This window comes from Melozone crissalis, unplaced genomic scaffold (assembly GCF_028551555.1).
Source record: "Melozone crissalis strain CALT ecotype California unplaced genomic scaffold, PUWL_Pcris_2 ptg000041l_1, whole genome shotgun sequence".
In the NCBI taxonomy this organism is placed as follows: Eukaryota; Metazoa; Chordata; class Aves; order Passeriformes; family Passerellidae; genus Melozone; species Melozone crissalis.
In genome coordinates, this window is record NW_026535819.1 from 4799841 (window position 1) to 4826087 (window position 26247).

The following is a 26247-nucleotide window of genomic DNA, read 5'->3' on the forward strand; positions in this document are numbered from 1 at the left end:
CCCCCCAGACCCCTCCCCTGGCGTTCTGCCGTGCCAGGGAGGGAATGTTGTACGTTGGTTTGTTGGTAGCACATCCTTGTGTAACCGCCTGTGTCACCCAGGACCCCCCAGAGATTTGTTTTGACTTGCACGAGAGGTTTTTAATCCATGCCAAGACGCAGGATTTCCCAGGATTATTCCCAAGAGCTCAAGCATTGCTCCACGGCCCTGGATTAGGTTAAACCCATCTGTGGTGACACCTCCCTGGGAAGGGGTGGGCAGGGGTGACCGTGGGGCTGGGATGTGGCCATGGACCTTCCAGAGCAGCCCTGGGCCAGGCCGTGGTGTGTAGCAGTGCTGTGAAGTCTAGGTCGTGTGTGAGTGTGTCCAAAGCTGTACATGTGGACTTTCTAAACTCCTTAATAAAAGGATCTCATCGTTACTCACCGTGTGACAGCTGTGACAGCGCGGGGACACGGCCAGAGGGACAGCAAAGGGAGTGGCACTGAATGCCTGCAGCTCCTCGCTGTGCTGGGGGATGGATCCTTCACCATGCCAGGCTCATGGCACAGCATCCCTGGGGACTTGGCCACCACACCAAAATCACTGCAAAACAAGAGCTGGGACGCCCAGGGGCTGAGGAGGCTCCCCAGGGCTCCAGCCCAAACCAAGGCCCTGCAGGACATTGGGGTGGCCCTAGGCCAGGGGCTGGGAGGGTGGCAGTGTCTGTGCCAAGGGGACATGTCTGTGCCACCACACCAAAACCACTCTGCACAACAAGAGCTGGGGACACCCAGGGGCTGAGGAGGCTCCCCAGGGCTCCAGCCCAAACCAAGGCCCTGCAGGACATTGGGGTGGCCTTGGGACTGTCAGGGTGGCACTGTCTGTGCCACGGGGACCTGCTCCAAGGGACAGAGCACCCAGCCATGCCCCAGTCCCTCCCTGCTGCCCTCTCCAATTCCACAGCCAGGACACACCTGGAGGGGACAGCAGGGTGCCTTGGGGACCGTGTTCCAGCACTGGGGCTGTGTGTGCTGACCAGGGAGGGTGGGAACACTCGGCCATGCCCATGTGGGGCCAGGCCCTGGGCAGGTTTGGGGTCTCCAGTGGTGCCTGTGCACACAAATGGATGGGTGGGACCCCCAAGAGCTGCACACAGGACACACCAGCCCGATGATGGGGACAGATGAGACCCTCCATCCCCGCAGCACCCCTGACAGCTGCCAGGGACACAGGGCCAGCTCCCAGCTGCTCTCCAAACGAGGCAGCAGACAGCAGTGCGTTAATGAGCGGCGTTGCTGCGTTCCCATTGTGGCAGCTCCACCAACCCCTGTCCCCTCTGTCCCCGAGGGTCCCACCCTCCTCTCCCCGTGGCCACAGCCCAGGGGTGACCTGGCAATCAGCGCCCGTGGATATTTAATGGCCCAGAGTGGGCTGGCCACTCATCCGGACTCAGGGCTGGCAGACAGTGCCAGGGGAGGCAGCACTGGGCAGCACCGAGGGGCAGAGGTGAGTGACTGGTGCCCGTGTGTCTGTCTGTCTGTCCTTGCCTTACACCCCTGCCTCGATGGGCAGCACAGCTGGGGAGCAGTGAAGGACTGGTGGGAAACAGCTGGGGACCCACAGACCCCGGGATGGGACTCAGAAATTTGGCTCCATGATGGGAAACGGGGAGCAAACAGGGAGAGAGCAGAGCAGAGGGAAGGCGTGGAAAAGGTAGGGGTGAAACCAAAGTGAAACCTGCGAGCTAAGGGGTGTTGGGAAGGGCAGGCAGGGGCTTGAGTGCACCTGGGTCTGGTGCAGGAGGGAGAAACAAACTCCTTGGGTGGAGCAGAGAGGCTGGCCCACAGCACCTGCAGCAGCTTTTAAGGCAATATCTCCAGATTATTTATTATTATTATTATTATTATTATTAATAATAATAATAATAATAGTAGTAGTAGTAGTAGTAGTACCACCTGTTTCCTCTTTCTGGGAAGAGGAAGGGAAGGCATGGGGGAGCTCGGACCCTCTCTGGGGCTGGGTGCTGCTGCAGGAGGAGCTCGGGGGGTTCTAGCAGGGCTGGTTTGGGGGTGCTGCAGCAGGGATGGGGAACAGCCCAGGGCATCCCCTGCTCCCCTGACATTCCCTCCCCTCCCTGTGCTTCCCCCAGATGAGAGCACGCTACTCGCTGTCCTGCCTGTTCCTGCTGAGCCTGGGCGCCTGCTTCCCCGCGGGCGAGCGCTGGGAGCCGGCCCAGCCCGGGGAAGGGGCTCTGCTGGGTCCCGGCTGGCACACGGAGGGCCGGGCTCCCGGCTGGAGGGCAGCCCCGAAGCGGCGGAGGAGCGAGGAGGAGCGGGACGCGCTGCTGAGCATCGCCCGGGAGCTGCTCGGGACGCGGCCGGGCCGGAGCGGCGGCCCCGGGGCGCTGCCCGCGGGAGGGGAGAAGCGCAGCGGAGCCCTGGGCAACCTGGCGGAGGAACTCACCGGCTACAACAGGAGAAAAGGGGGCTTCACCTTCCGCTTCGGGAGATGAGAGCGTGGACTGCACTCCCCACCTCCTGCGGGTCACCCCGTCCCGTCCATCCCCTCCATCTCGCCTGGGTTTGCTCGGAAAAAAAAGGATATTTGGGGTTTTGCTGCTGGGGGTCACTCCATCCCGTCCTTCCCTTTTGTCTTGCCTGGGTTTGCTTGGAAAAAAGGATATTTAGGGTTTTGCTCCTGTGGGTCACTCTGTCCTGTCATTCCCCTCCATCTCACCTGGGTTTGCATGGAAAAAAAGTATATTTGGGGTTTTGCTGCTGGGGGTCACTCTGTCCTGTCATTCCCCTCCATCTCACCTGGGTTTGCATGGAAAAAAAGGATATTTGGTGGCTTTGCTGCTGGGGGTGCCTTGGGAAGAGGGGATGCTGCTTTTGCCCCATTCCCAGCTCAGCTCTAGATCTCCCATCCCTGTTCCCGACCCATGCAATGGAAGAAGAGGAGGGTGGCTTGAGGAGGAGAAATCACCAAATCCCTTCCCTCATCACACAGAGCTTCTGCTGGGGCACAGGGAAAGGGGCTGGTGCTGGGTCTCCAGTGCTGGCAGAGAGCAGGGGTGGCACAGGGGCATGGGCAGAGCAGGGTGGCACAGGGGCATGGGCAGTGCAGGGGTGGCACAATGGGATGGGCAGTGCCAGCAGGGCCAGGCAGCAGGGCTGGAGGGTTGCAGCAGGATGCTGTGGTGCTGATAGTCCCCAGGGACTGTTTGTAGTCCAGGGGCAGCCGTCAGGGAGGAGAGGGTCCCTCAGAGCTCTCCACCGAGCTGCTGCTCTCCTGCCTATTAAGGGAAAGTCCCTCCGGCAGCAAATTCTGCTTAGTGTCAAGATGCCTCTTACACGAGGCAGCTCCTGCCTGCAAAACCAGGGCAGAGCAGCAGGGTTCGAGAAAATCTTGTCCTTAGCAACCCCTGGAGTGGGCACAGAACCCTGCCCTGGCACCGCCAGCCCTGGCACAGCCCCACAGCCCTGCCCACGGCCCCACACTCCTCACCAGGGTGAGATTGTGACGCCTGGCCTTCGATGTCCTTGTCACCACCCAGCTCCTCAGGCAGCCTGGCCCTTCCCAGTGCCTTCCTGGCCTCCTCACCACCTAACCCAGCTGGAGCTACTGCAGAAGGACTGAAACAAGAGCTTCTGACCACTGAGAGGTGCTCAGTGTCACTGGTGCTCCAGCCACCATCAGTGCATCTTTGGGGACCATTAACCCCAAAAGCCAGCACAGAAAGAGCCCCAGCCACAGCCTTCCCCTCTTTTGGGCAGATTCAGCTGTGCCAATCCCGGTGTTTGCTCTGTGCCTGCCAGAGGTAGCAGCAATCAGAGCTCTAACTACCTGCTGCAGGCACTAACAGCAACTCACACACTGAGCCACGGCTGATATTTCATTGCAGGCACAGAAACGAGCCTGGAGATAATTTGCAAGCGCTGAATTGCACCCTCAAAAATCAGAGACCGTGGCAGGACTTGGTTGGGGGAGTAAAAAGATTTAAAAAAAAAAAACCTGAATCAGGCTGCAAGAGGTGCATTGTAATATCCATCAGGCAGACAGAGCACTTAATGCAGTGCTGCGTGAGCCCCTATGGCAGCAGAGCAGCGGCTGGGGCTGAATGGAGGGGGAACAATCGGGGGGCAGCAGGAGCAGGGAGCAGTGGAGGCACAGGACAGGCTCACCCAGGTCTGAGGGACACGGACAGGGCCGGGTTTGCCCTCAGGTGAGGACGGTGATGGCTGTGAAGGTGGGGACGGTTTGCCCTCAGGTGAGGATGGTGATGGCCGTGAAGGTGAGGACGGGCATTTCCTCCCCTGCAGCCCCGAGCATCTCGCACTGGGGAGCACAGCAGGTTCACCCACGGCACTGAGCCCGCACAGACCCGCAGCCCAGGCACCCCAAACCCATCCCTCCATCCCCCCATCCCTCCCAGTCCTGCCCCGGTTTGGGTCGGGACGGCGGCGCCGCCTCACGCAGCGCAGACGGAGCTTTATCGATGTTTCCATGGCAACCACTTCCCCCTGCCCCTCTCCCTTTTGAGTGTTCAAACCATCAATAAACACGCACTGATCAATTTTACCCTGCGCTGGAGCCGGGGGGAGGGAGGCAAGGGAGGAAGGGGAAGAGTTTTGGAGTAAGTCAGGGTTAGTGAGGGCTGGTAAATCCCCGGCTTTGCTGTGATGGATCTTTGCAGGGGAAAGCGGCACTGACGGCTGCGGGGAGGGAAAGGGAACCTGCTGGGCAATGCTGTGGCTGCGGGGATGCCTGGGCTCCTGCACTCCAGTCCCGGAGAGGAACAGGCTCAGAACAGCCTCATAAAAGCTCTCACATAACGAGGCTTTGATTGATGTGCAATAACCTCGGTAGAACTCACTGAAAATTGGAGCACTTACCTGGCAGGTGGGACGGAGTTGGGCTCAGCCCCCACGCCCCAGGGCTCCTTGATGGGCAGCTTGGTGCCAGCAGGGCATTGCCATCACCCTCCTCACGCTCTGCCAGGCTGTGCCATGGGGCAGGTGAGGGGCCGTGGCATCCCTGAACTGCCCTGAGCACACCTCGGGGTGCCTGGGAAGAGGCAGAATTCCAGCTCTTGGTTGCTGCTCCTTGGTGATTATTGCTGGAGAGGGAGGTAAAAGTGAATGGAAAATAACTGCCTGGAGCCTGGGGGTGTAGCTGGGAGGAAGGAGGGGGGAACACGCCAGGAACGAGGGGCTGGAGTGCCCACCCTGCACACATCATCTCCCACAGGAAGCTGCACCCCTGCCCAGATCCTCTGCTCCTCATGGGGAGCAGCTCCTGAGGGACACCCAGACCCTGAACATCCCTGAGGGGTGGAGAGCTCAGAACTCACCCACCCACAGGGAGCTGCATCAAACAGGCCCTGGATTCCTCTACAGGTGGGCAGAGACAGCCCTGCAGGCATTGCCAGCACAGCTGGGACTGCCCATGAAGTGCCCCATTGACCTTCCCTGCCCAGGCACAGCCCTTGGCCCTCCCCTGGCCTCTGCTCCACTCCCATGGGCTGCCCCTCACTGCTCCCCCATCCCTGGCAGAGCTGCAAACACACACAACAGGCACAGCAAACCTCAGACCCAAAGGATCCTCTGCAGAGAAGAGCCTGGGTTAATTGCATCCCAGGGACTCTGGGTATCACAGCTGGGCCATGCAGGCTGCAGGAGCACAGCTGGGAGCTTTACAGCAGAGCAGATGCCAGGACAAACACAGAACCCTCAACAAGGGGGTGAATGCAGCACAGCCAGGTTTGCAGGTCAGCTTTCTGCTGAGCTGGATCTGCCAGGGAGGACAGCCCTGAGCCCAGGCTCAGCACTGACATAACTGAGGGCTGTCCTCACCCACAGCTTTAGGGGCACTGGCACTGCCAGGGCACCAGGACTGACCAGGAATTGATCTGGAGCATCATTCCCTGCAGCCCACCCAGGCCAGGTCTCACCCTTGGCCAAGGAGTGTCCCACTCTGCTGCCAGCTGCTTTTAGTGCACAGGGATGACAGGAGCCCTCTCCTCAGAGCTGACACTGTGGCCAGGTCTATTTTCCTCTATTTCCAATTGTGGAAGGATGAATGTCAGCCAAGGGAGAGGCTGTGGCTGTCCCTGACCATCCTGGGGGACAGGCACACCTGGAAACACCACTGGCCCAGCCAGCCTGACCATAAAAACATGGGATTTGCAAAAAAAATACCGAGCATAAATCACTGACATTTTACATCTCGTGACAAGCAACTTCCCAACAAAAAGCAAGACGACATTAAATGAAAACTTAAAAGAGTGAACATTGTAATTTCAAAGACACGAAAACCAAAACAAAACCACAAACACAGCTATTTTTCCCCCAGAGCACTCTCACTTTCAAGCTCAATAGCCTTGAAAATTGGAGCAATCAAACTGTTAAATGCATCGATCTGTTAAATCAACTCCTACTGTACTCAGCTAAATTTAGCCTTTAATCCCCTCTCTCTCACTCCCAACACCAAAGATCCAGGGGCTTTCCCCAGCCAGGTCAAGCAGCCCCTGCCTTCCCACGACACCACAGAGCAGTGCCTAAGCCAGCAGGGATGGAAATCACCAGCAGTGACAGCATTTGGGGCAGGTGAAGCTTCTCCATCTTCCCTCAGCCCACAGCTACTCACCATGGACAAGTTTGGACACCAACCTTGGCCTGGGTGTTGGTCACAATCCCACCCAGAACTCCCTGAGTGCTGCAGACCCCTCTGATGTGCCTCTGCCTTGCCAAGTGCAGGTAATTAATTTTCTTTATATTCACTAGTGCATCCTCCTGCTTCTCCTTCAGCTTCTTCAGCCTCACCAGCAGCAGCCCAAGGTTTCCCCTCAGCCTTGTTCCCCTTCAGCCAGGACCCACAGATTTCACCAGGGACTTACTGAGGGGATTAGCAATGTGAAGAACTGGGTTACAGCCCTGAAACACCACTGTGGAACTGTGGGACACCACACACTGTCACCTGCCCTTGTTTTCCTCTCATCCTTTTTTAGTCTTGAGCATCTTCATTAATCAAAGCAGAGGCTGATTTTAGAGGCTGCTCAGTGCCTGGAAATGTCCCTCCCCCGAGGTTTGCTGGAAAGGCTGAAGGGAAACAGAAAATAAGAATGGGCAAGCAGAAATGAGGGAGGGAACTGCATGAGGAGAGAAACTCATGGGTCATTTCAGAGCAGAGGAGGAGGAGGAAAACACATCAGCAGCTGAATTACAGAATGCAAACCATTAACAGAAGAAAAGTTTAGCCAAATCTCTGATATAAATCTCCTTGAAGACAACAGCAAAGTCTTTGATTTAGAAGAGGTGATGACACAGTCTTACTCTGTGTATCTCTTTTCTCTCCTGGCTTTTCAGAGCCAGATCAAAGAACATGGGAAGGGGCTGCTGCCCTGGCTCTGCCCATCCCACTGTGCTGAAGGGTCACAGTGAACCCAAACAAGAAACTCCTGATTTTGGATGATTCTAAGGGGAGTCAGCTGGGTTGGAAAACCCTCACTTACAGACAAACACCAGTTTTCCTCAACATTGATTTATTTTTAAATATACTACGCAAGAGAGACTGGAATAAAAAACAAATCAAAAAAATGGAAATAGAGAAAGAGAGAAGAACTGGAAGTCATGTACAGAAACAATCTGTACTGGACTAAATTAAAGGGGAAACGACCCCCTTAAGTATCACAGAGATGAAGGACAGAGCTATTTACACACTGTAAAAAAGACAAGTCTACAAAAGTGTGTAATAACGAGATACAAATGTATAATATAGTGGCACAATATGTTATCAAAGTAAAAACAGTACCTCCAGGAAAGAGACAATTCAAGGGTTGGGGTTTTTCTTACATTTTTAAAGGCAGCCTGTGGTAGAAGTGTGTATTTTCTTTTGAACATTTGTCACATGTTAAGTCATGGCTGTTTGTGAGGGCGAGAAGTGGCATGAACACACACGAGTGAACTACTAGAAATCATATACAAAACAAACAGTTCCAAAGAGAACAGCATAAAATACAATTGAAGGCAATTAGTGTTTAAGATACACAAGAGGGGTGACGGAGTTACAGGGGAACAGAAAGTGGGAAATGTGTTTTTTCTCATGTTTGGAACTGTTAAGAGGAGTTAAATTGCACTGTTAATAGCACTAAACCTTGTTCTTTCACTATTGTCACCAGTCACAATTAGTTCCCAGCATTAATTGGGAAGGTCACAGGACCTTGGCAAGGAAGGCCTGGAGTCCTGCTGTCAGCATGGTGTGGCAGTTTTCTGGGGAGATGCACCCCAGGGAAGGGTCTGCAGTCTCACAGATCCTTGTTTGATGCTGGATGGAACCAGGCTGGCATGAGGGTGGGAATGCTTTCAACCCCAGAGCACTGGAGCTCCTGCCAGGGGGTTCCAGGGGCACAGACAGGGAGGCACCACAGTCCCCCAACGCTCTGCAGGAGGGCAGGGCCAGGCTCCATCTCCCTTCACTAAACAAACAGCTGGAAACTCAATGGAGGCACAGCCCAGCAGCTCTCACCCACTGAGAGGAGCAGGCTCAGCCAGAACAGCAGCTGGAGGCACAGCGGGATGGGGATGGCTCACCCTGAGCCATCTCCTCCCTCTGCCACCCTCCCAGCCGCCCAAGCTCTGTGACCCCACCCCAAAGACCAGCCCTGTTGGTGTCAGCCATCACCAGCGCCACATCCTCCTCCTGACCTTCTCCAGGCCTGTTCTGCTGCCCAGGGAGAGCCACAAACAGGCTCCAGGGACACCAGCGGGTGCTGCCTCCAACACTGTGGGCCCAAGCAATCCACTGGAGCTCAACAACACTGAGAAGCCACTGAAAACACAGAAACCAAGGGCAGCAGGTGCAATCAGAGGAAGAATTTGGGCAATCATCACTTGTAGCATTATGTCATTAAAAAAACCTTAGATTAATAATTTCCCCCCCTTCCCTCCCAAGCACCAAATCTGTTGCATTAGTGTCAGGTAAATGTCAGACTTGGGCCAGGACCACGTGCTGGGCAAACTCTCCCAAGAGATGCAATGGGTATATTGCTATCCAAACACTCATCCTCATGTACAGAGGGGCAGAAGGAGGGGACAAAAATGCAGTACAAAGTCCTCCTGAGGAGGATGTCATCTCAGTGTCCACCAGTCTGGCTTCAGTCTCAACAGTCTGTCCAGAACAATAAAATATTAATAAAAAGGCATGGTGTGACATCAGCATTTAGACTTGTAGTCCACAAGGCAAGAACTCCACAGATAAGACGATTACAAGCATATGAAACACAGGGAATGTGGGTTCAGAGGGTGGGAAGTGCCTCCTGAACACAGTCCTGCCCTTTGGAGCTGGGGTGTCCATTCACAGTCTGTGTCCTTGGCACAGCCCTAACCCCAACACCCCTCTCCTTTGTCAGTCCACACCTTACTCTCTCCACAGCTGGCTTTGGCCCATTGTGATTGATTGATTCATGGTTTGTTTTCCAGCCTGGTTTCTTGCTACCTCTGGACGATGTCGCTGATTTCTTTCACAGAGCTGAGCAGTTTGCTGAAGTCCTGGGTGGCGGCGGGGCCGCCGCCAGCGCTCGCGGGGCAGATCTGCAGCTCCCTCAGGTTGTTCTCCAGCTTATTGATGGCCTCCCGAAAGGCAAACTTGTTCCTCATCTGCTGGATGGAGTCCACGTAGCTCACGCAGAAGGTGTAGAGGTTCTTGCCAGCCTCCAGGACGGCGCTGTGGCTGGCCATCTGCTCAGAGTTCTTGCTGATGGCGAGCCGCAGCGCCTCGGTGCTCTCCAGCACCACCCCTTTGGTGATGGTGCCGCTGGCAATCCTCTCCGGGGGCTGCCGGGTCTTCCTCAGCGAGACCCGGGTGGATATGAGGGGGATGAAGGCTGTGGATGACGGCTGGTCCCCGCCTGGGGCAGAGGGGACGGACGAGGAGGAGGCAGCTGGGGTTGCTGTGCTCAGCAGCAGCTTTGTAGAGGATTGTGGCTTTGGTACAGAGGGGATCCCCAGCTTTTTCACACCTTCCCCTGACTGGTTTGGCTTGACAGCATCACTGCCTGCAGCCTCTCCAACCTGAGTCAACTGTTTGGATTTCGGCCCAGACACCACATCTGCTGCTGCTTCATGGCTGGGACTGTGAGAAACCTTCCCAGGCTTGGCAATGGAGGATGAAGACAGTGGGAGAGGAGGGGCTGGTTTCAGCTTCGATAACTTCCCTTTGTCCTTCCCTGCCGACTCCGAGGGCTGCTTGAGCCTCCTCAGGCGTGGCTCCTCAGAGGAAGCTTTGCTTGCCCCCACGAACCCAGCAGGGTTGGGTTTGGCAGCAGAACCTTGGTCCATCATCACAGTGGTACCTAAGGCACTGGATTTGACTCCATCATCCTTGTGGAGCCCGCTGGAGGAAGGAGGGGCAGCAGGCTGCCTACGGCCAAGTTTTGGTGTCAGGGTGGGAGGGCTGGAGCCTGGGCTGGACTCTGCATCTTTGAACACATCATCAGCAGTCTCTTCATTCTTCTTAAGCAGCCGTGGAGGAGGGGTCACTGTTCCCCTGACAGCAATTTCAGCCTTGGTCTCGTTCGCCCGCTTCCGAGGCAGCGCCGGCTTCTCACTCTTGTGCCCCCCGAAAGTGGAGGAATCAAACTGGCGTCCCGTGGACTGCAGATCCCGAGGCAGAGTCACAGATTTCCACTCTGTGTCCTTGGCTCCATGGGGCACACAGGAGGCTGAGCAGGACCTCAAGAAACGCTTGCTGGAGTTGGAACTGCTCTCCTCCTCAGCAGCCACCCCTCGGCTGCTGCTCATCGTGCTGGACTTCTTCCGTAGGTGGGGGGATAAGAACCCAGAGTTGCCAGCCACGACCCCATTGGTGACACCAGCCCCATTGCTGGGGCTCTGGAACTTGGAGGGCTCAGCTGTGTCTGCAGAGGGAGCAATGAAAGCTCCATTTCCAGCATCCCTGCACTCCTCCTCCCCGCCTGCCCTGCGCTCCGAGTGTCCGTCCATCTCCCTGAAGGAGCTGCTCCTTTTTGGAGGGGTGGGGGCAGTTTTCTTCTTCTTCTTGATCAGAGCACTGAAGAGGTTGTGCTTTTTGTCTTTTGGGAGCAGCCGCTCATCTTCATTCAAACTGCTCTCCAGGGCCACCCTCTCCTTCCGTGGGAGCAAGGGGGAAACAGCAGGTTCATGATCCAGGAGGTCTGCAAGGGAAAAGGGAAGTTTTCTCAGCATTGCTCAAAGAGCCAGAATAAACTATTTTCCTACAGGATCCAACCAGTGCAGCACCTCCAAAAGCTGCAGGTTCTCTAAACAGACACAATTTCAGAGCAGAAATAAATCAAGTGCAGCCACACTCAAGCCTAGACTGAACATGGTCCATGATTCTGCATCCATTCATTCCTGAGGTGGCTGCCAAACTACTTTCCCTGTGGGTTTCTGACTGGAAGAGTGACATACAAACACAACATGTTTGTGTTCAGATTCCCCTCCTCACATCTGGAGATTTGTCTAAACTTCACACTGTGAAGAAGATAAATAGGAAGAAGCCTTTGCTTTAGTCCCTGTGCAATTGCTGTCTTTTGAATCGCTGACCCTCTGAATTAATAAGGCACCTCCATAACCCACCTCCATCCCCAGGCTCCTCGTTCATTTTCCTGATGTCATCCTTTGTGGGGAATGGAAAGGATTGTTTCATGAGCAGAAATGGAGATCAAGCTATGACACTTCAGGTCGTAGCACAGGGAAGATGCTCAGCTTTGTACAGCAACAGAGAAAAGGGGCAGTGCCAGCCTCCTCCAGCAGCGCTGCTGCAGAGGGAAGCCAGGGGGTGACCCTCTCTCCACTTACAAGCAGTACTTAAAAATGAATAATGGTTTATAATAAATTCATAGAGAGTCCTGAAGGTCTCTGTGCTTGACTGACAGAGGGGCTCGTTCCCAGGCCAGGCACTCCAATGGCATTCTAATCCAAAGCAGGAATGCCTGCAGGGCAGCATATACATTTACAGCTTGACTAGGCAGCAAGAAGGGAGATGAAGCAGAGTCATAAGGAAGGATGCCTCTTAGTCACAAACTGGTGATCATCATGCTATGGGTAGGATTTTGGCTGAGGAATGGATTTTGATTGAGGGGAGAGAATTTGAAAAGAAAATATTTGTGTAGTTTGAGAGGACAACATGTTTTGCACAGGAACACTGCAGTTGCACCATTCCCATGGGATTCAGGGGGACATGGACAGCCAGAAGAGCCAGATCATGGCCCTGCTGAGTACAGACACAGTAGAGGTGCAGAAATCCAGAGAAAACTAGCAGCTAGCACTAAGGATCAGCTTCCAGCTGCTGGACTTGCTATGGAAACACTGACAATTGGAAGAGAAACTGCAATAAAACTTTATTGTGAAAAAATTTCTTCCACAGTAAAGAATGAAATGATTCCCAGCATAATGTTAAAATCGTATTATGCCTGCTGTACTTTAATTTCTCAAAGCTCTCAAGTATTTAAATGAAATTATTTTAACTTCAAAAGCTTGTAATAATAGGCAATTATATTTCCTATATATGGTAAATAACCTTCCTGCCTGAGTCACTGATACTTTCTTTTTCCATCATTTAAAATCCCCTTTTTCCCTCCCCTCTGCCCAGATGTACTTTGGTCACTGACACATGTACCACTGGGCGAATCTGACATTACACAAAAGAGGTCAGTCTCATGAATGGTCAGAACAGGCAGCCCCAACAGGACCTGCAAAAAACCCCACTGCATTTCATTTTACATTCTTGTTTTTCCAGCACAGAGCTAGACACAAATCTCCTGTACTCATTCAGCCTTTTACCACTGCTTTTATTACCTCGGAATGGAAGGTAAGTGCCTGAAAAAACTGATTGGAAGTTTAATTTTATGGAAGAGTCTGTAAATACCTCTTTGTCCCTCGCTGAAATTATATTTGGTGCCTGCCAAGAGTAATACACTTCTGTGCTGCAAGCACAAATCTGGTAGGATGGAACAGTGAAGAAACCTCCCTTATGGGGCTTGCTAAACCCAAGCTATCACCCTGCTTTAAATTATGCAGTGTGGTAGTGTAAAGTGGCTCGAACACAGCAGATTACCCAGCACTCAGATGCAGTGGGAGATCCCACTGATAGCTCCTGCCAGGGAATGGGAAGAGGATATGATCAGAGAGCTCTGTGCTCAGGCTCTGGTCTTTGGGGAGCTGCAGGCAACAGCCATTAAGTTAAAAGAGCTCCAAGGGCTTCTCTAAGCAACAGCAGGGAGATCACCAGTCCCTCAGCCAGTTAAGGATTCACACTCCCAGCTGCTGTGTGTATCTGGCTCCAGAATTAACAGCCCACCTTTGCAAAAACTAATAAAAGGAGATCTGGACCCAGGACAGCAAACTCAGCAGCCTGTCACCCAGAAACACAGCGAGATGGCACCTGTGATTAGGCACAGCTTTGCCTACGTGAGGGCCTGCAGCTAGATGTGCATTTTGTTTCCCCCTGTATTTCCTGAAGGAATAATGACTTTAATTAAAACCTACCACATTCCCCCTGGCCTCGAGCATGAGCAGTCTCCAAGCCCTCGTTGGCATCTTTGCTTTCTGCAGCTCTCCTCGATGTTCGTGTTTTGGTTGGCAACTCTGGGGCTTGCAGGAAATTGCTCACTACACTCCTCATGCCCTTCTTTCCCAGCTCCTTCTCCACCTCTGCAAGGCACAGAAGAAAAACAATATCTGCAATCAACTGGAGATAAAAAACTATTGCTCTGTTTGGAATTATTAGCACAAAAGAAAAGTGAACAACACAAAACGGAGGTTCCTTGGGGTAGTTCAGCCATTTGGACCTTTAAAATGAGATGGCTGCCCAGAAAAAATACCCATGTAAACAAATAACTGCTTTCCACATCATTTACACCAGGTAGCAGAACACAGGACTGAGTTTCACAGCAAAGCAGTCCATGAACAACAGCAGAGTTAAGGATGCAGTCAGCCCTGACCTCACCCCTGGTACTGCTGGTCCAGCAGGGACCCAGACCTACCATCAGATATGCTGGATTCCTGAAACATCGTTTCAAAGGCCTGATGGATCTCAGCAAAGGATGGTCTATCAGAAGGACTCCACTGCCAGCCTGAAAAAAAGCACAGCACCACTCAAATCTTCCCTCCAGCAGGAGACACTCACTCAGTGCCCTGCACCAACAGGAGCCAGAAATCACAGCTCCCTTCCAATACACTGAGATAAAATACTGACATGAAAATGTGATTTACAGGGTGCTGAGTGTCTGCAACCACTTTGGCTCAGTGACAGCTGCAGACACCCAGCACTCCCTAAATCAGGTTTTGGTGTCAGTGTGTGACAGTAGGTGCTGAGCACTGCTGGGGAAAGTGCAGGGCACCGAGTCACGTACCAAAAGGCCACAGTGCAGAGTCACAGTCTGTCCTGCAAGAAGCCAAATGAAGCTCCTGCTCCATCCTTGGAGCACAAGCTTTTCTTTAAGCTGTCAGGAAAAAGGAGACAAAGCAAGCATTGAGATCCACAACAAATCTCCCCTCTGGGCCTGTGGGCTCCCAGCAGAGATGAACAGCTGGTTTCATAGCATGTTCTAGAGAAAGCAGTTTTAACCAAACACTTTCACACAGCACTGCACCTTCCCTGACACTGGCAGGGGACTCTCATGCCTTGTGGTACACAGCCAGAGCCCTGCACTTTTATTGCACCCTTGCAGAGCTACAAAGCAGCATCTGCAGGGCTAAGAAACACTTACATGCTCTCATGAGCTCATAAACTTTCTCAGGACAGCCTTCAGGACGCTCCATACGATAGTCCTTCTCCAACAGCTCATAGACTTGAGACAGGTCAATCCCAGGGTAAGGGGACATACCATAGGTTGCAATTTCCCACAGCAGAACACCAAAGGCTGCAGTAGAGAACAAGAGGGAAGAAAGAAAAAAAAAAAAAAAGGAAGGAAAAAAATCAATAAGCTTTGTTTTCATCTTGAATTTGAGAGGATGTTTAGTGGGAGTAGTCACTAAACAGTGCTGCACACAGACCAGCCCTGGGTGGCTCAGATCCCATGCTCAGCAGCAGCTTAAATGTTAAAGAAGCGTAACAAGGCTCTCCGTCAGCACAGACAAGTCTCCTGCGATATGACAGGGTAGAATTAGACTAATTTTCAATGTATCAGTTGTCTCCAACCTGAACGCCTTGAGATCCTTCAAGTCCTATTAGAGGCACAATTAAGAGACTTCACAGTGGATTAGCTGAAACTGCTTCACTGCTGCACTGCAGTCGCTCCCTCAGTGTGACAGCTCCTCTCATTTGCAACCTCTCCCTGGAGGACTCGCACATTTTAATAGCTCAGTGTTTTTGGGGTGCCCTTGTTTAGCTGCAGTGTGGTCTGGAAGGGGAATTTGGGAGGCAGCAGTGAGTGGAAAGTTTGAGCAGCTGCCACCAACGAGATACGGTGAGGGTGAGACATTTTGGGCCCAGGGAAAGCTGAATAGGAAAAGGGAGAGCACAAAAAGGGTCTTGGAACAGGCATTCAAGTGGCAGCAGTCAGTGGGGATGCAGGTCAGCAGCGGGGTCAGGCAGCTAACCCAGGAGTCAGGCACACAGAATAAACCCAACACCAGTTCAACAACCTGCATGTAATTAGTTCAGTCACCCTATTCTGTTCTTAACCTGAAGAGAAAGCGATTACAATTCTGCATAAGTAAGGAAATCACATCACATTACATGGCAACGCCACCAAGGGCAATTTACATTAGACATTGCTGTGCACAATTTTCTTTGATTGCTGTCTTGAGGCAGTGAGGTGAAAACATCCAAACCCTGGCGTGCCCAGCAGCAGCCCTGGCCTCTGGGGACAGCTGATCTCTGATGAGATCCCAAAGTCCACTGCCCCAACTCTGCTCCCTGAGGTTACATTAACCCTCAGTAAAGATACCCCATATTCCTCTGGGATCTTTCCTCACCCAAATACTCTGTTATTGAAAGGCACCACAGCAGTACAGCAACACCCTAAGACTGTGGCAGACACTCAGCAGCCAACACCACATGGAAACCCAAGGCAGCAGAAACACCTTGGTCAGCAATCACATACTCCTTGGGAGGTTGTTTTGGCTTTTCCTCCTCCATCTACGAAACATTTTACATCACCCATCCACCTAAAAGTTTCTTCAACATAAAACCTTTCTCTGCACATTTTCACCCAAACTGCAGAAAACTTCATCTCTGCTTCACTACTGTCTGCTGGTTTATTCATAGAAGATGCTCAGGATATCATTTTCCAAGTGCCTTTGGGACCACATTCCACAAACCTCTATCTCATGTCACTGGGCACTTTTGAGAATTTGACCAACAGCTATTGCAGAGATATAAAACCCAAAGAAATGTACTGATAAAAGTACAATGAGATTTTCTGTGGTCAGATTTGATACAATATAGCTCAATTTAGCTAAGTCTACTCTTATCACCAGCACTTCAGGGCTCTTCAATAACCATTTGTCATCAAATTTTCCCTCTGCTTCTCCTCATCTCATTCCAAAGATTATTCCTTTAAAATGCAGAAAGACAAGCTTGGAGCTATCACTAGACAGATACACACATAATTATTTTTTTAACATAAAGGATTAAGAATCTGGTTCATTTTAAGTAGTTAGAAAGTTTTTGGCTATATAATAATGTATCACTTCATAATCCTGCGCCAGAACCCCATCAAGGCAGTAGCACTGGTGCACTTCAGCCCCATTTCTACATTTCTATAAACACTACAGTACCCTTTACTTTTCATATTTGCTAACTCAAATATATATAATCGGGTGTGCATTCTCTGCTGAGACTAAGCAGAGATCAGTTCCTGCACTCTGACAAGCTCACAGAACAACGTTGCCCAAACCAGGGAACTTGCTGCTCCCTCCTGAAATGTTCCAAACAACCTCACTTCCCAGCCCTGGAAAAAAACCACTATCATCTGCATTAATTTCCCATGCAAATTCTTACCCCAGACATCGGATTTGATGGAGAACTTGTTGTAGGCCAGGCTTTCTGGTGCAGTCCACTTGATGGGGAATTTTGCTCCAGCGTGGGCCGTGTAGGTGTCACCCGTCATTAACCTGCTCAGGCCAAAGTCTGCCACCTTCACCAAGTGGTTCTCCCCTACAAGGCAGTTCCTGGCAGCAAGGTCCCTAAAAAGAAGAGGCAAAAATAGGCAATGAGAATTCTTTACCACCTCACTTTTAGCAATGGCAAGGCAGCCTGCTGTTCCCGAAGAAACCTGGGCCTGTGTGATTATTTTGATCCAAATATTACACAGAAATTCTGGAGTTACATGCACACACACAAGAGGGAAAGTTATTTTCCATTCCCTCTTCGTAAGACTGTCATCCCAATTTTTTTTTCTTCTAATTTGAAGTGAGAGCTTCAAGAAGCCCCCTCACTTTCAATAAAAGCTGCCACCCTCAGGATAAAAATATTTCAAAGAAATGTCAGTGCTCAAGTTATCAATAGCTGGGGATGAGCACTGAATAAACTGAGTTTCAATTCCTCACTTCTTGCCCACCTCTGTAGCACTTCAGTCACCCCAGCCTTTCTCCAGAACTCCTTTTCCAGTCCTTGCTTAAGGACCAGGATGAGTTCCCAGCCCTGCTCTTCCTCCTCCCAGGTGTACCACCTTTCACAACACAACTTGTTCACAACCAGCACTTGGCCTTTGCAAACCTGCAGGAGCCTCTGCTATCAGTGCTGGCATTTTTAAAGGACTGGGCAAAAAGCAGATTTAACTTTTTCTCCATGTTTTTTTCCACCACTGGCCCCACCCTGGCAGGTGAGAGATGTGCATGTTGCATTTGCCACTTCCCTGGCTTGTACATGCTGTTTTTGCATCCTTGGAAATGCTTCAGGAGGATAAAAATGTAAAGCACAGAACTACATTTCTCCTAATATTAGGTTTTGTTAAAAACACTTTTCCAGATTATGTCACATTGAACTAAAAATTGATTGTACCAGGAAGCTCCTGTGAGATCTTTAGATATGAGGCAGACACTGCTGTTTCTGTTGCTTGTTCTGCTCAACTGGAATAAATTAAAAACAAAAAAAAAAGTACATCTAACTGGATGCCCATTTAAATTTCACAGTGTTTTTGAATGTACCTTCTTATCAATGCTGATTACTACAATGTGTATCCAAATAAAAGCTCCTCTCCATAATCAAATTCCTCCTCCTTCCTGATTCATTAAACGAGGTCAGAGCACAGCATTTGAATCCATGGATGTGAATTGTGACAACACTCTTCAAATAATTGGGTAGGTGGTTATGGGGGTGGCTGATAAGGAAAAAAGCTACTATTTATTTTAGATAAATGGGTCATCAGAAGTAAGAGGAAATGAAATGAATGGCAGAGAAAACAAACGAGAATCACACAAAGGAGTTTTTAAAGTTTACTTCCTGCGGGCTGAAGGGACAAAATCCTTTCAACAGAGCAAATCAAAGGCTGGAAATTTTAATTGGCAGCATCACTGTTCAATTTATTGACTGATAGCAGCATTTAACCAGGCCTTTCAAGCAGCAAAGGCAACTCATGGCTTAGAAGAGCACCTAGAACTTTACACACCATCTTCATATTTGTCTGTATTAAAAAACCCACGTGCTAATTCCATATTCCAGTTAATTGGGCAGGAAAGGTCACGCTACAACACTGAGAGCATCTTGTACAAAGCTCAGGCACTCTGAGCCCTGGTGCAGGATGTGTCATTACATTGCCAGGAGCCCATTTCTGCAGACAAGGAACGCAAAGCTCCAGCCATAATTGCAGCACACTTTAAAGGTCAGAGTCCCCGAGACTTTTAAGACAGTAGAAATGCTTATTAAAGTGAATACACAATCTGGACAATAGCATGGAACAATCCCTGCAGTGGAAAACAAAGTGAATCAAACACGAAAGAACAGAGGCTGAGGCGGTGCTGGGAGGGTGATTCTGCTGCAGGGACCTGCACACATCCAGCATCACCAACTGCAGCTGGTTTGAAAGGCTGTTAGAAACTAGGAACTGCCTTATCTGGCCCATTAAAAGTCCATTACTTTGGCTTAAATTCACATTTCAGACCTTGCCCAAAACATAGAAGTACTGATGTGTCTTTCACCTGCATCTACTTCAAAGGCAAGAGAAAAACCCAGAGAGAAAACCCATCCTTTGGGCAGGTTAATAGACTGTGCCAGATCTGCACTAGTGTGTTAAATATATGACACCAATCAATGCTGTGACAGACAGAAAGGGAGGAAAATACATCAAGATTGTTCTGTGCTCAACATTCAAGGGTGCTCACTGTCCTCCCTACCTGTGGATGAAGTTTTTCTTCTCCAGGTACTCCATGGCTGAGGAGATCTGAGTTGCCATGTACAGCAGCACCACAGCATTCACCTCCTGCCTGTTACACTCCCTCAGGTAATCCAGCAGGTTCCCATATGTCATGAACTCTGTGATGATGTAGAAAGGAGGTTCCCTTGTGCACACCCCTGGGGAACAACATAAAGTTGACAGTGAATGTTGGAGAATATCAGTGAATCTTTAGGTTTCATCCTAAAAGGCAATTTTTACCTCCAGAAGGCAGGAAAATGGGGCTGGTGGAAAGAATGGATTCTGCTTGGAAGTGGTTAATAGAGGGGCTTAATTTTCTGCTTCAGCCTCTGGCAAATTAAACATTAGGGAGACGAGATCATTAAAAATCATGTATTAGTGGTACAAATTGTGAATTTTGCCAGACAATAAGTGTCTGTATTTAAAGCCTTGCTATGGTAAGCAGCTTATCTGCTCCTTAACATCCATATCACTGCACAAGGGTTTAGTTCAAATCCCTCTGCTTGGTATTTATCACTTACCTAATAATTGCACCAAGTTCGGATGCTTGATCTCCTTCATTACTGCAGCTTCTTTCAAGAACTCTTCCACCTCCATGGTATCCTCCTGCAGAACAATGGCAAAGCTTTGGCAAAGGCAGTGTACACAAAGGAGAAACAGATTTTTATATGAAGACACAAAAAGAACTGCAAACTGACAACATACGCCACAGTTCTCACACAGTAATTTTTCCCTGTAGCCACAACACAAAGCCAGGGAGTTACAAACATTAATTTTTTGAATGGTTTTAAAAATACATATTTTTGTCATTTTCATACTAGCTGAGCTTGCTGGGGCAAGAAAATCCATATCCCTTTTGTGAATAGTCTCTCACAGAACGCTCGGGAGCAGAAAAGGAAAAAATAAGCCTGTTCCTAACAGAAAAAAAAAATAACATGAAATAAAAAGTACAGAAAAGGAACAAGAATGAACATAAAAGAAAGGATACACCACAATCAAATGCTTGAGAGGCTGCTGAAAGGCAGGCCCTTGTGTTCACTGGGCAGGAACAAGAAATTCCCTCTCTCAGTCAGGGAGGCACGACCGATGGCAGCCCTGGTGTGACTGAGAACCCAAGGTTTCACAGATTCATTTCTGGCATTCAGAGCCTGACCCATGACGTATCCATTCTGGGTAGAGGTGCCACCACCAATCTGTTGGGCACCATAAAGTCACTTGGCACAGCACAAAACCAAGGAAGATACAATCTTGCTCAAAAGACCTATTTTTCTGAAGGAGATACGCCCCAAATGGCCGGAAGGTCATTTCAAAGTGGTGCAAAAATACAGATCTATTCCTAAAGCAATGTTTCTTTCTATATCCATATTTTTTTCCATGATGGATTAATGTTGACAGGCTACATGGACAAAGTGTTTTAGGGAAGGATTGGAAAGGATTTACTGCTGCTGGTGAGAATGATAACAGTGGGCTGCCACTGTGAGATCCAGCCAGCTCCCTGCTCTGCACTTAGCACTGAGAACATTTTTCCAACTCTTCCATTCAATCATTTACTATTCATTGCCAATTAGCTTGATTGACAGCTGCGATTTGCTCAACACACTGTCAAAACTAATAGTCCAAAGGTCCTTGTGAGCAGAACCTTAAACTGTTCTCTTTGGCAAAGGAAACTGGGTTAATAATCCAGGTTGCAAAATTATCCTAAATATGTCTTTGTCTTATTCGTGCTACACAAGCCTTGGAAGGTTTGTCCTTTGCATAGCTGCTCCACAGTTTGAAATTTCTTACCTCTCAGTGACCATATTAATAGGAAGGACACATACAGAGAACCACTGTAGCAATGACCTCTCTGAAAATCTGATCTTGTGGAAAGGACCAAGCTTAAACTGGCTTCCAGCTCCTACTATACTAAACCATGGCAGAAATAAAACAGTTCTGGCTGTCCAGCATTTTCCCAGCACAGCACAGGGCCATGCCGTGGCATTAAGGGACACCAGGGTTACATGCTGCCTAATTTAAAACACAGACTTCTCTGCTGGGGGAAAAATAAAGGAGAGCAGGAAAAAAAAAAAAAAAAAAACCAAAGAAAAAGCAGCAGCAGTCCTAGGGGCAGCAGAGCTGAGGTGAGCAGTGAGAAATGTGCTGAGCTGACCAGCTCACAGCAGCTCAGCCATTAAATGGCCCTCAGGAGAAGCAGCTATGGCCAGAGTCACAACTGGCTGCACTTGGCCAGTGCAGGTCAAAGAGCCCCCTGTCCCCACAGCCACTGCCTTGTGCTCCTGTCCAATCTGGGGGCAAAACCACAAGTAGAGTGTGTCCTGTTGTAACAGCCCCTGATAAATACTGTGCCCTGTGCAACTCAGAGAGCTGCCAGGGATGGGTTTTAACAGGCAACATCTCATTACCAAAACACGGTCCTGCCCTCTCCAGTTAAACACTGAGGAACAGCCTGTGCTGCTTCCATCTCTTCCTCTCCAGCTCTGTGCCAGCCATGAGCTATCTTTAGACACTTGACAGAAAACTGAACAACAAATGGGTGTTCATAAAGCATCATTATTCAAAAAGATGCTGGGAGGACTTTTTTCCTCCTCTCTCTTTTAGTCTTCGCTCTCCTTTATCTTTCTTCTAGAGATATCTGAGGTAGAGGGGGAAGGAGCAAGAAGAATCATACAAAGTTTTGAAAAACATTCTCTCAAAGGAAAATAAAATGAGTCATCTGAAGATTCGGGCAGAAACTGCAAAAGGCTTGTTTTTCCCAGTAGAACTGGGATATAAATGTGATTTTAAAATGTTTCCCAAAACTTTGAAGAAAGCTATAATCCCACCTGTCAGGCAGCAGACTAATGGATTTAAAGAAGGTGGATTATAAATTTGCTTTTAAGGATGGTTTTAGCGTACATAATTGCAGGTTGAAGTGTTTCTCAACTCTCTTCCTGGTTGTTCTTACACTCCCCAGTGGAACACGCTGCTCCATACCACATTATGAACCACTTTTAGTCGTGTTTCATTAAATATTTATTTATTTGAAACAGCCATGGTCTGTATTAAGGTTTCTCCTTTGCACAAACAGATTTGATGGGATAACATGCAGCTTGTCTTTGTTGACGGGTTTTAGGGAGATGAGAACGAAATCAACAACTTGAGCTTGGAGCAAGATGGGAAGTCTGACAGCACCAGGAATGCTCACGCTGCAGCCAGCAGCAGGGAGATGTTACTGCAAGCTGTGCTGCAGGGCAGAGCTGAGCTCTGCTCAGTGTGAGCAGCTGTGCTGAACCTGGCCCCAGCCCAGCCCACCTGCACCGCGGCGCTCCGAGCATCCCGAGCAGGGACAACACTAGATGTCACTCGCTCCCTGTGCAAGCTGCACTTGGACTCCCCCGCCGGGAGCAGCAGCAGGAACCTCCAGAGTACAGAGAAGGCCAAAATGAAAATACTTTCTGCAGCCATGGCAACCCACAAGTACTGAGGCAGCCGCTGCTCGGAGAGCAAGGAAGAAATATTTTCCCCAAATCAAGAAAAAGTTCTTCCCCTGACACTGAAGCGTCTACACAGCTCTCTCCACTTCAAAATTTCCATTGCAAAAAACCCAAAAGAAACAAACTAAACCCTCGGTTCTGTTTGTTTCTGCAAGACCAAACCACATCCCCATTCGAGGAGAGAGAACATGGTGTCAAGTTTGCATAAACTCCTATTAAGCAATCAAATGCAATGCATGCAGATGGTGCCAGAAGATCTCAAGACAGTTTTATAAACATAGATGAATTAAGAAATGACCTTATGAACTCACAGAGCACTATTTGCATTTCAAGAGACAAGGAAACCAAGATGCAGAAATCAGGGAGCAGAGCCAGAAACAGAACTGATTATCCAGTTCTTCATTAAAGCCACTTATGAATTTTAATATACCTTAGCTTGCATACCATCTTTTCTCCTCTTGTGTCTTTTGATAAGAAGCAGCTGTGAACAGTTGCTTAAGACTTTCAGGTACACAGGGAGCTTGTCTTTTGGGAAGGACGCCACATAAGACAGAAAATCAAAACATGTAAAGCCTCCCTGAAGCACAGCCTTTGAATTTTATGTTGACTGACTCACAATCCACAGTTTTCTTTAATACACCAGCTTGTGCTGGTGGGTTCATCCGTGAACAGCTCACCTCTACCACACCCTGAACACGAGACACCGTGGCACTATTTGCTTTTCTAAGGTTTCATCCGTTCTCCAGTAAAAACTGCGCTGCTAACATCCTCCTTTGTTTAGATATGAGTGTTATAGGTATCACATAAACCAGAAGAGGATCAAGCTCTTTTAAAAATATTCTGGCTCCAGCTTACAGCACTCAAAGGGAGGACAACCATCAACACAAATACAACTAGAAGTGAGAGCAGGCAGCCAGCCTGAATGGGGACTGCTCTGAGACCGAGTCCTACCTTGAGAGTTTTCACAGCCACTGTCAGGTTGTACTTCTTCCAGACTCCTTCATAGACCTCTCCATACTGGCCTCCCCCCAGCTTGTGCTTCATGGTGATGTCGGTGCGCTCGATCTCCCACTTGTCGTAGTTGGGGGACACGCCGTAGATGGTGGGCTTGTTGCGCTTGGGCGCCGGGTAGTGCAGCGTGGTGATGAGCCCGTCCGCCACCGTGGAGTGGTGATGCACCAGCTCTGCCAGCGTGTTGAAGCGGCTCTCTGAAGACACATAGAGCTGGGAAGCAAAAGGGGAAGGGAAAAGCTCGTTCAGGTAATGCTCCTCGGAGAGGTCGCGCATAGGAGCTGCGTTGTAAAATTGTGAAAGCAAAGTGTGGTGGTGCTTCTGCTTGAGCCGTGGAACTGGGAGCTCCACAAGCTCTGTAACCAGCTCCAGAGCCCAGAACAACCGATGCTTACATGGGAAAGGCATGGATTCAGGAGAAAATACATGCACTTTGCCAAAACAACAGGGCAGAAATAGCTGCAAATAGCACTAGACTGGCATGCTGTTGCTTGAGATGTCTTTTTTCAAAAGGCTGGACACTGGGACATTTCCTGCAGAGTATGGGGAGGTGTCACTCTCAGTGTTTCAACTATTACTGCTTGGGTCATTACATTTTCACCTGCCTAAATTCTCCCTGAAGCCTCACTGGCAAACCAGAGCTTTCCCTGCTTTAGGCCTGAGCTTCTGCAGAAGTTTAGCATCAAGTCAGGAGCTGCTCTGCTCCATTCCTGTGATGGGCACTGATCAATAGCACAGAAGGAAAATCATTACCACTGAATGAAAACCTGCTGGGAGGCATGATAACCCATACTTGTTACCTTCTTAACATTTATACACAAGATCCATTTTAAGCCTAAAATCCTGCTAAAGATAATGGACAACTGACTCCCTCCCACCAGAGCTGTGTGCTTCCACTTTTCATCCTCAAGCCCAGTGTTCTGCCAGGCAAGGTGAAAAAAAAGCTAGAAATTGAATTATTTGAAAAGTGCTGGTAACACCTGAAGGAGATGGGGAGAAGTCTTTGTACCAATATGCATTTTGCATCATAGTCTAGCCTACAACACAGAAGATGGAAGAGCTCCATTTCTAACAAAGGACCAAGGTTTGGCAAGGGACAAGCTTGCAGGAAGAGCAGCATCCAAATTCCTGTCCACTCCACAGGCTAGACCTACTGCTCACATCACATGCTATGATCAAACTTCTCAAATGTTTCTGACATGCTGGATGTACACTCAACAATTTCTGCATGTGCATGGCCATCTGTTTGGGATTTCAGGAGGCTGGGAAGTTGATAGGGCTGCCAGGCATCCAAAAATCCTAGACTTAGGGTAAAATTCTGCTTCTTCCACCTAGACAGAATATTTGGATGGAAAAATAAAATCCATCTGTGAAGCTCCAGGAATAAGAGAGTATCACCAACAAAAAAGGGAGCTGCGTTTGCAAGAGAAAAAAGTGTTTGCAAGAAGGGACAAAACCACCCTCAAACTTGATTAGTCTTTTTAATGAAGACTGGAAGATAATGGCACCCTCCTGAGGAGCATGTTCACATCTCTCCACCAGAATTAATCAGATATTTTGATATCTCATTTCAACACTGGCTAAAAAATCCCCCTCAAATGAAAAAAGCTACAAAAACCTACAAAGCTTTTCACGACCAAACAGGTGCAATCACCTTAAAACCAGATGTTCTTAGAACAGAAAAGTGGCAACCTAAGAGGCTGTTACAGCTGCTTGGTGTGAGTGACCAAGCATTAGCCAGTACAACCACAATTTAGAACAAGCTATGCCTGTTTGGGAACGACTTGACTTGCAGTGGTATGAGCAGATCCCATGTTACACTGAGAATTAAAATCTAAAAATATGGATGTAGAAAAAGCTGAACTCCAGGATTACTTGGAAGTATTAGAGAGGCACGGAGAAGGAAGCTCCCCCATGGTTTTATGACAAGTTCTATCTCATGAAAATTAGAGATATCTGCATTTAGTGTGACAGATTGTATGATCCTGTTACAGAAGGAGAAAGAAGCTAAATAAATGGCCAAAGATTTCAGAGAAAAGCTGTAGGAGGATGAGGACAGAACAGGATTGCCCTGTCCAGGCCACAAAAACAACACTTCATGCCTTAACACTCATGAAGTTTTCCATTTACATTAAGATAAACATCCACCAGTAAATGTGTTTATTCTGTAGGCAGGTTTTTTCTAACCTCTCACTGATGACACCCAACAAAAAACCATGTGGTGCTGCTGACCTGTACTCTCACAGAGGTGACAGACCCAGCACCTGAGATTGTAGGGACTCAAGTTTGCTTCCTGGCTATGTTGTTGACACTATTTGGTCAATTTTTGTGTATCAAACAAACCACAAATTACGGTCCTGTTTCAAGGGGCTCTGCCTGCACCAATGGGCTGCTCATCTGCACTCCTACCACCAGACCACATCTCTCTTTCCTGGTTTGGGT

At 49.4% G+C, this 26247-nt stretch overlaps 2 protein-coding genes across 2 annotated transcripts in view; one reads left to right on the forward strand and one right to left on the reverse strand.

Moving 5' to 3' along the window:
• Positions 1–2110: 2110 nt before the first annotated feature.
• QRFP (pyroglutamylated RFamide peptide) lies at positions 2111–2494 on the forward strand. The gene has a single exon (XM_054284483.1). It carries the CDS (start codon positions 2132–2134, stop codon positions 2492–2494), a length of 363 nt encoding a protein of 120 aa, XP_054140458.1. The 5' UTR covers positions 2111–2131.
• Positions 2495–7519: 5025 nt separating this feature from the next.
• Positions 7520–26247, reverse strand: part of ABL1 (ABL proto-oncogene 1, non-receptor tyrosine kinase) — a 77599-nt gene continuing 58871 nt past the window's right edge. Inside the window, exons 4-11 of the mRNA XM_054284278.1 lie at positions 23746–24018; positions 19843–19927; positions 19302–19479; positions 16969–17153; positions 14732–14884; positions 14006–14095; positions 13509–13673; positions 7520–11173 (exon numbers count right to left, since the gene is read on the reverse strand). Coding sequence (XP_054140253.1) covers positions 9474–11173; positions 13509–13673; positions 14006–14095; positions 14732–14884; positions 16969–17153; positions 19302–19479; positions 19843–19927; positions 23746–24018 — 2829 coding nt within the window. The 3' untranslated portion in view covers positions 7520–9473. The remainder of the gene's footprint in view (positions 11174–13508; positions 13674–14005; positions 14096–14731; positions 14885–16968; positions 17154–19301; positions 19480–19842; positions 19928–23745; positions 24019–26247) is intronic.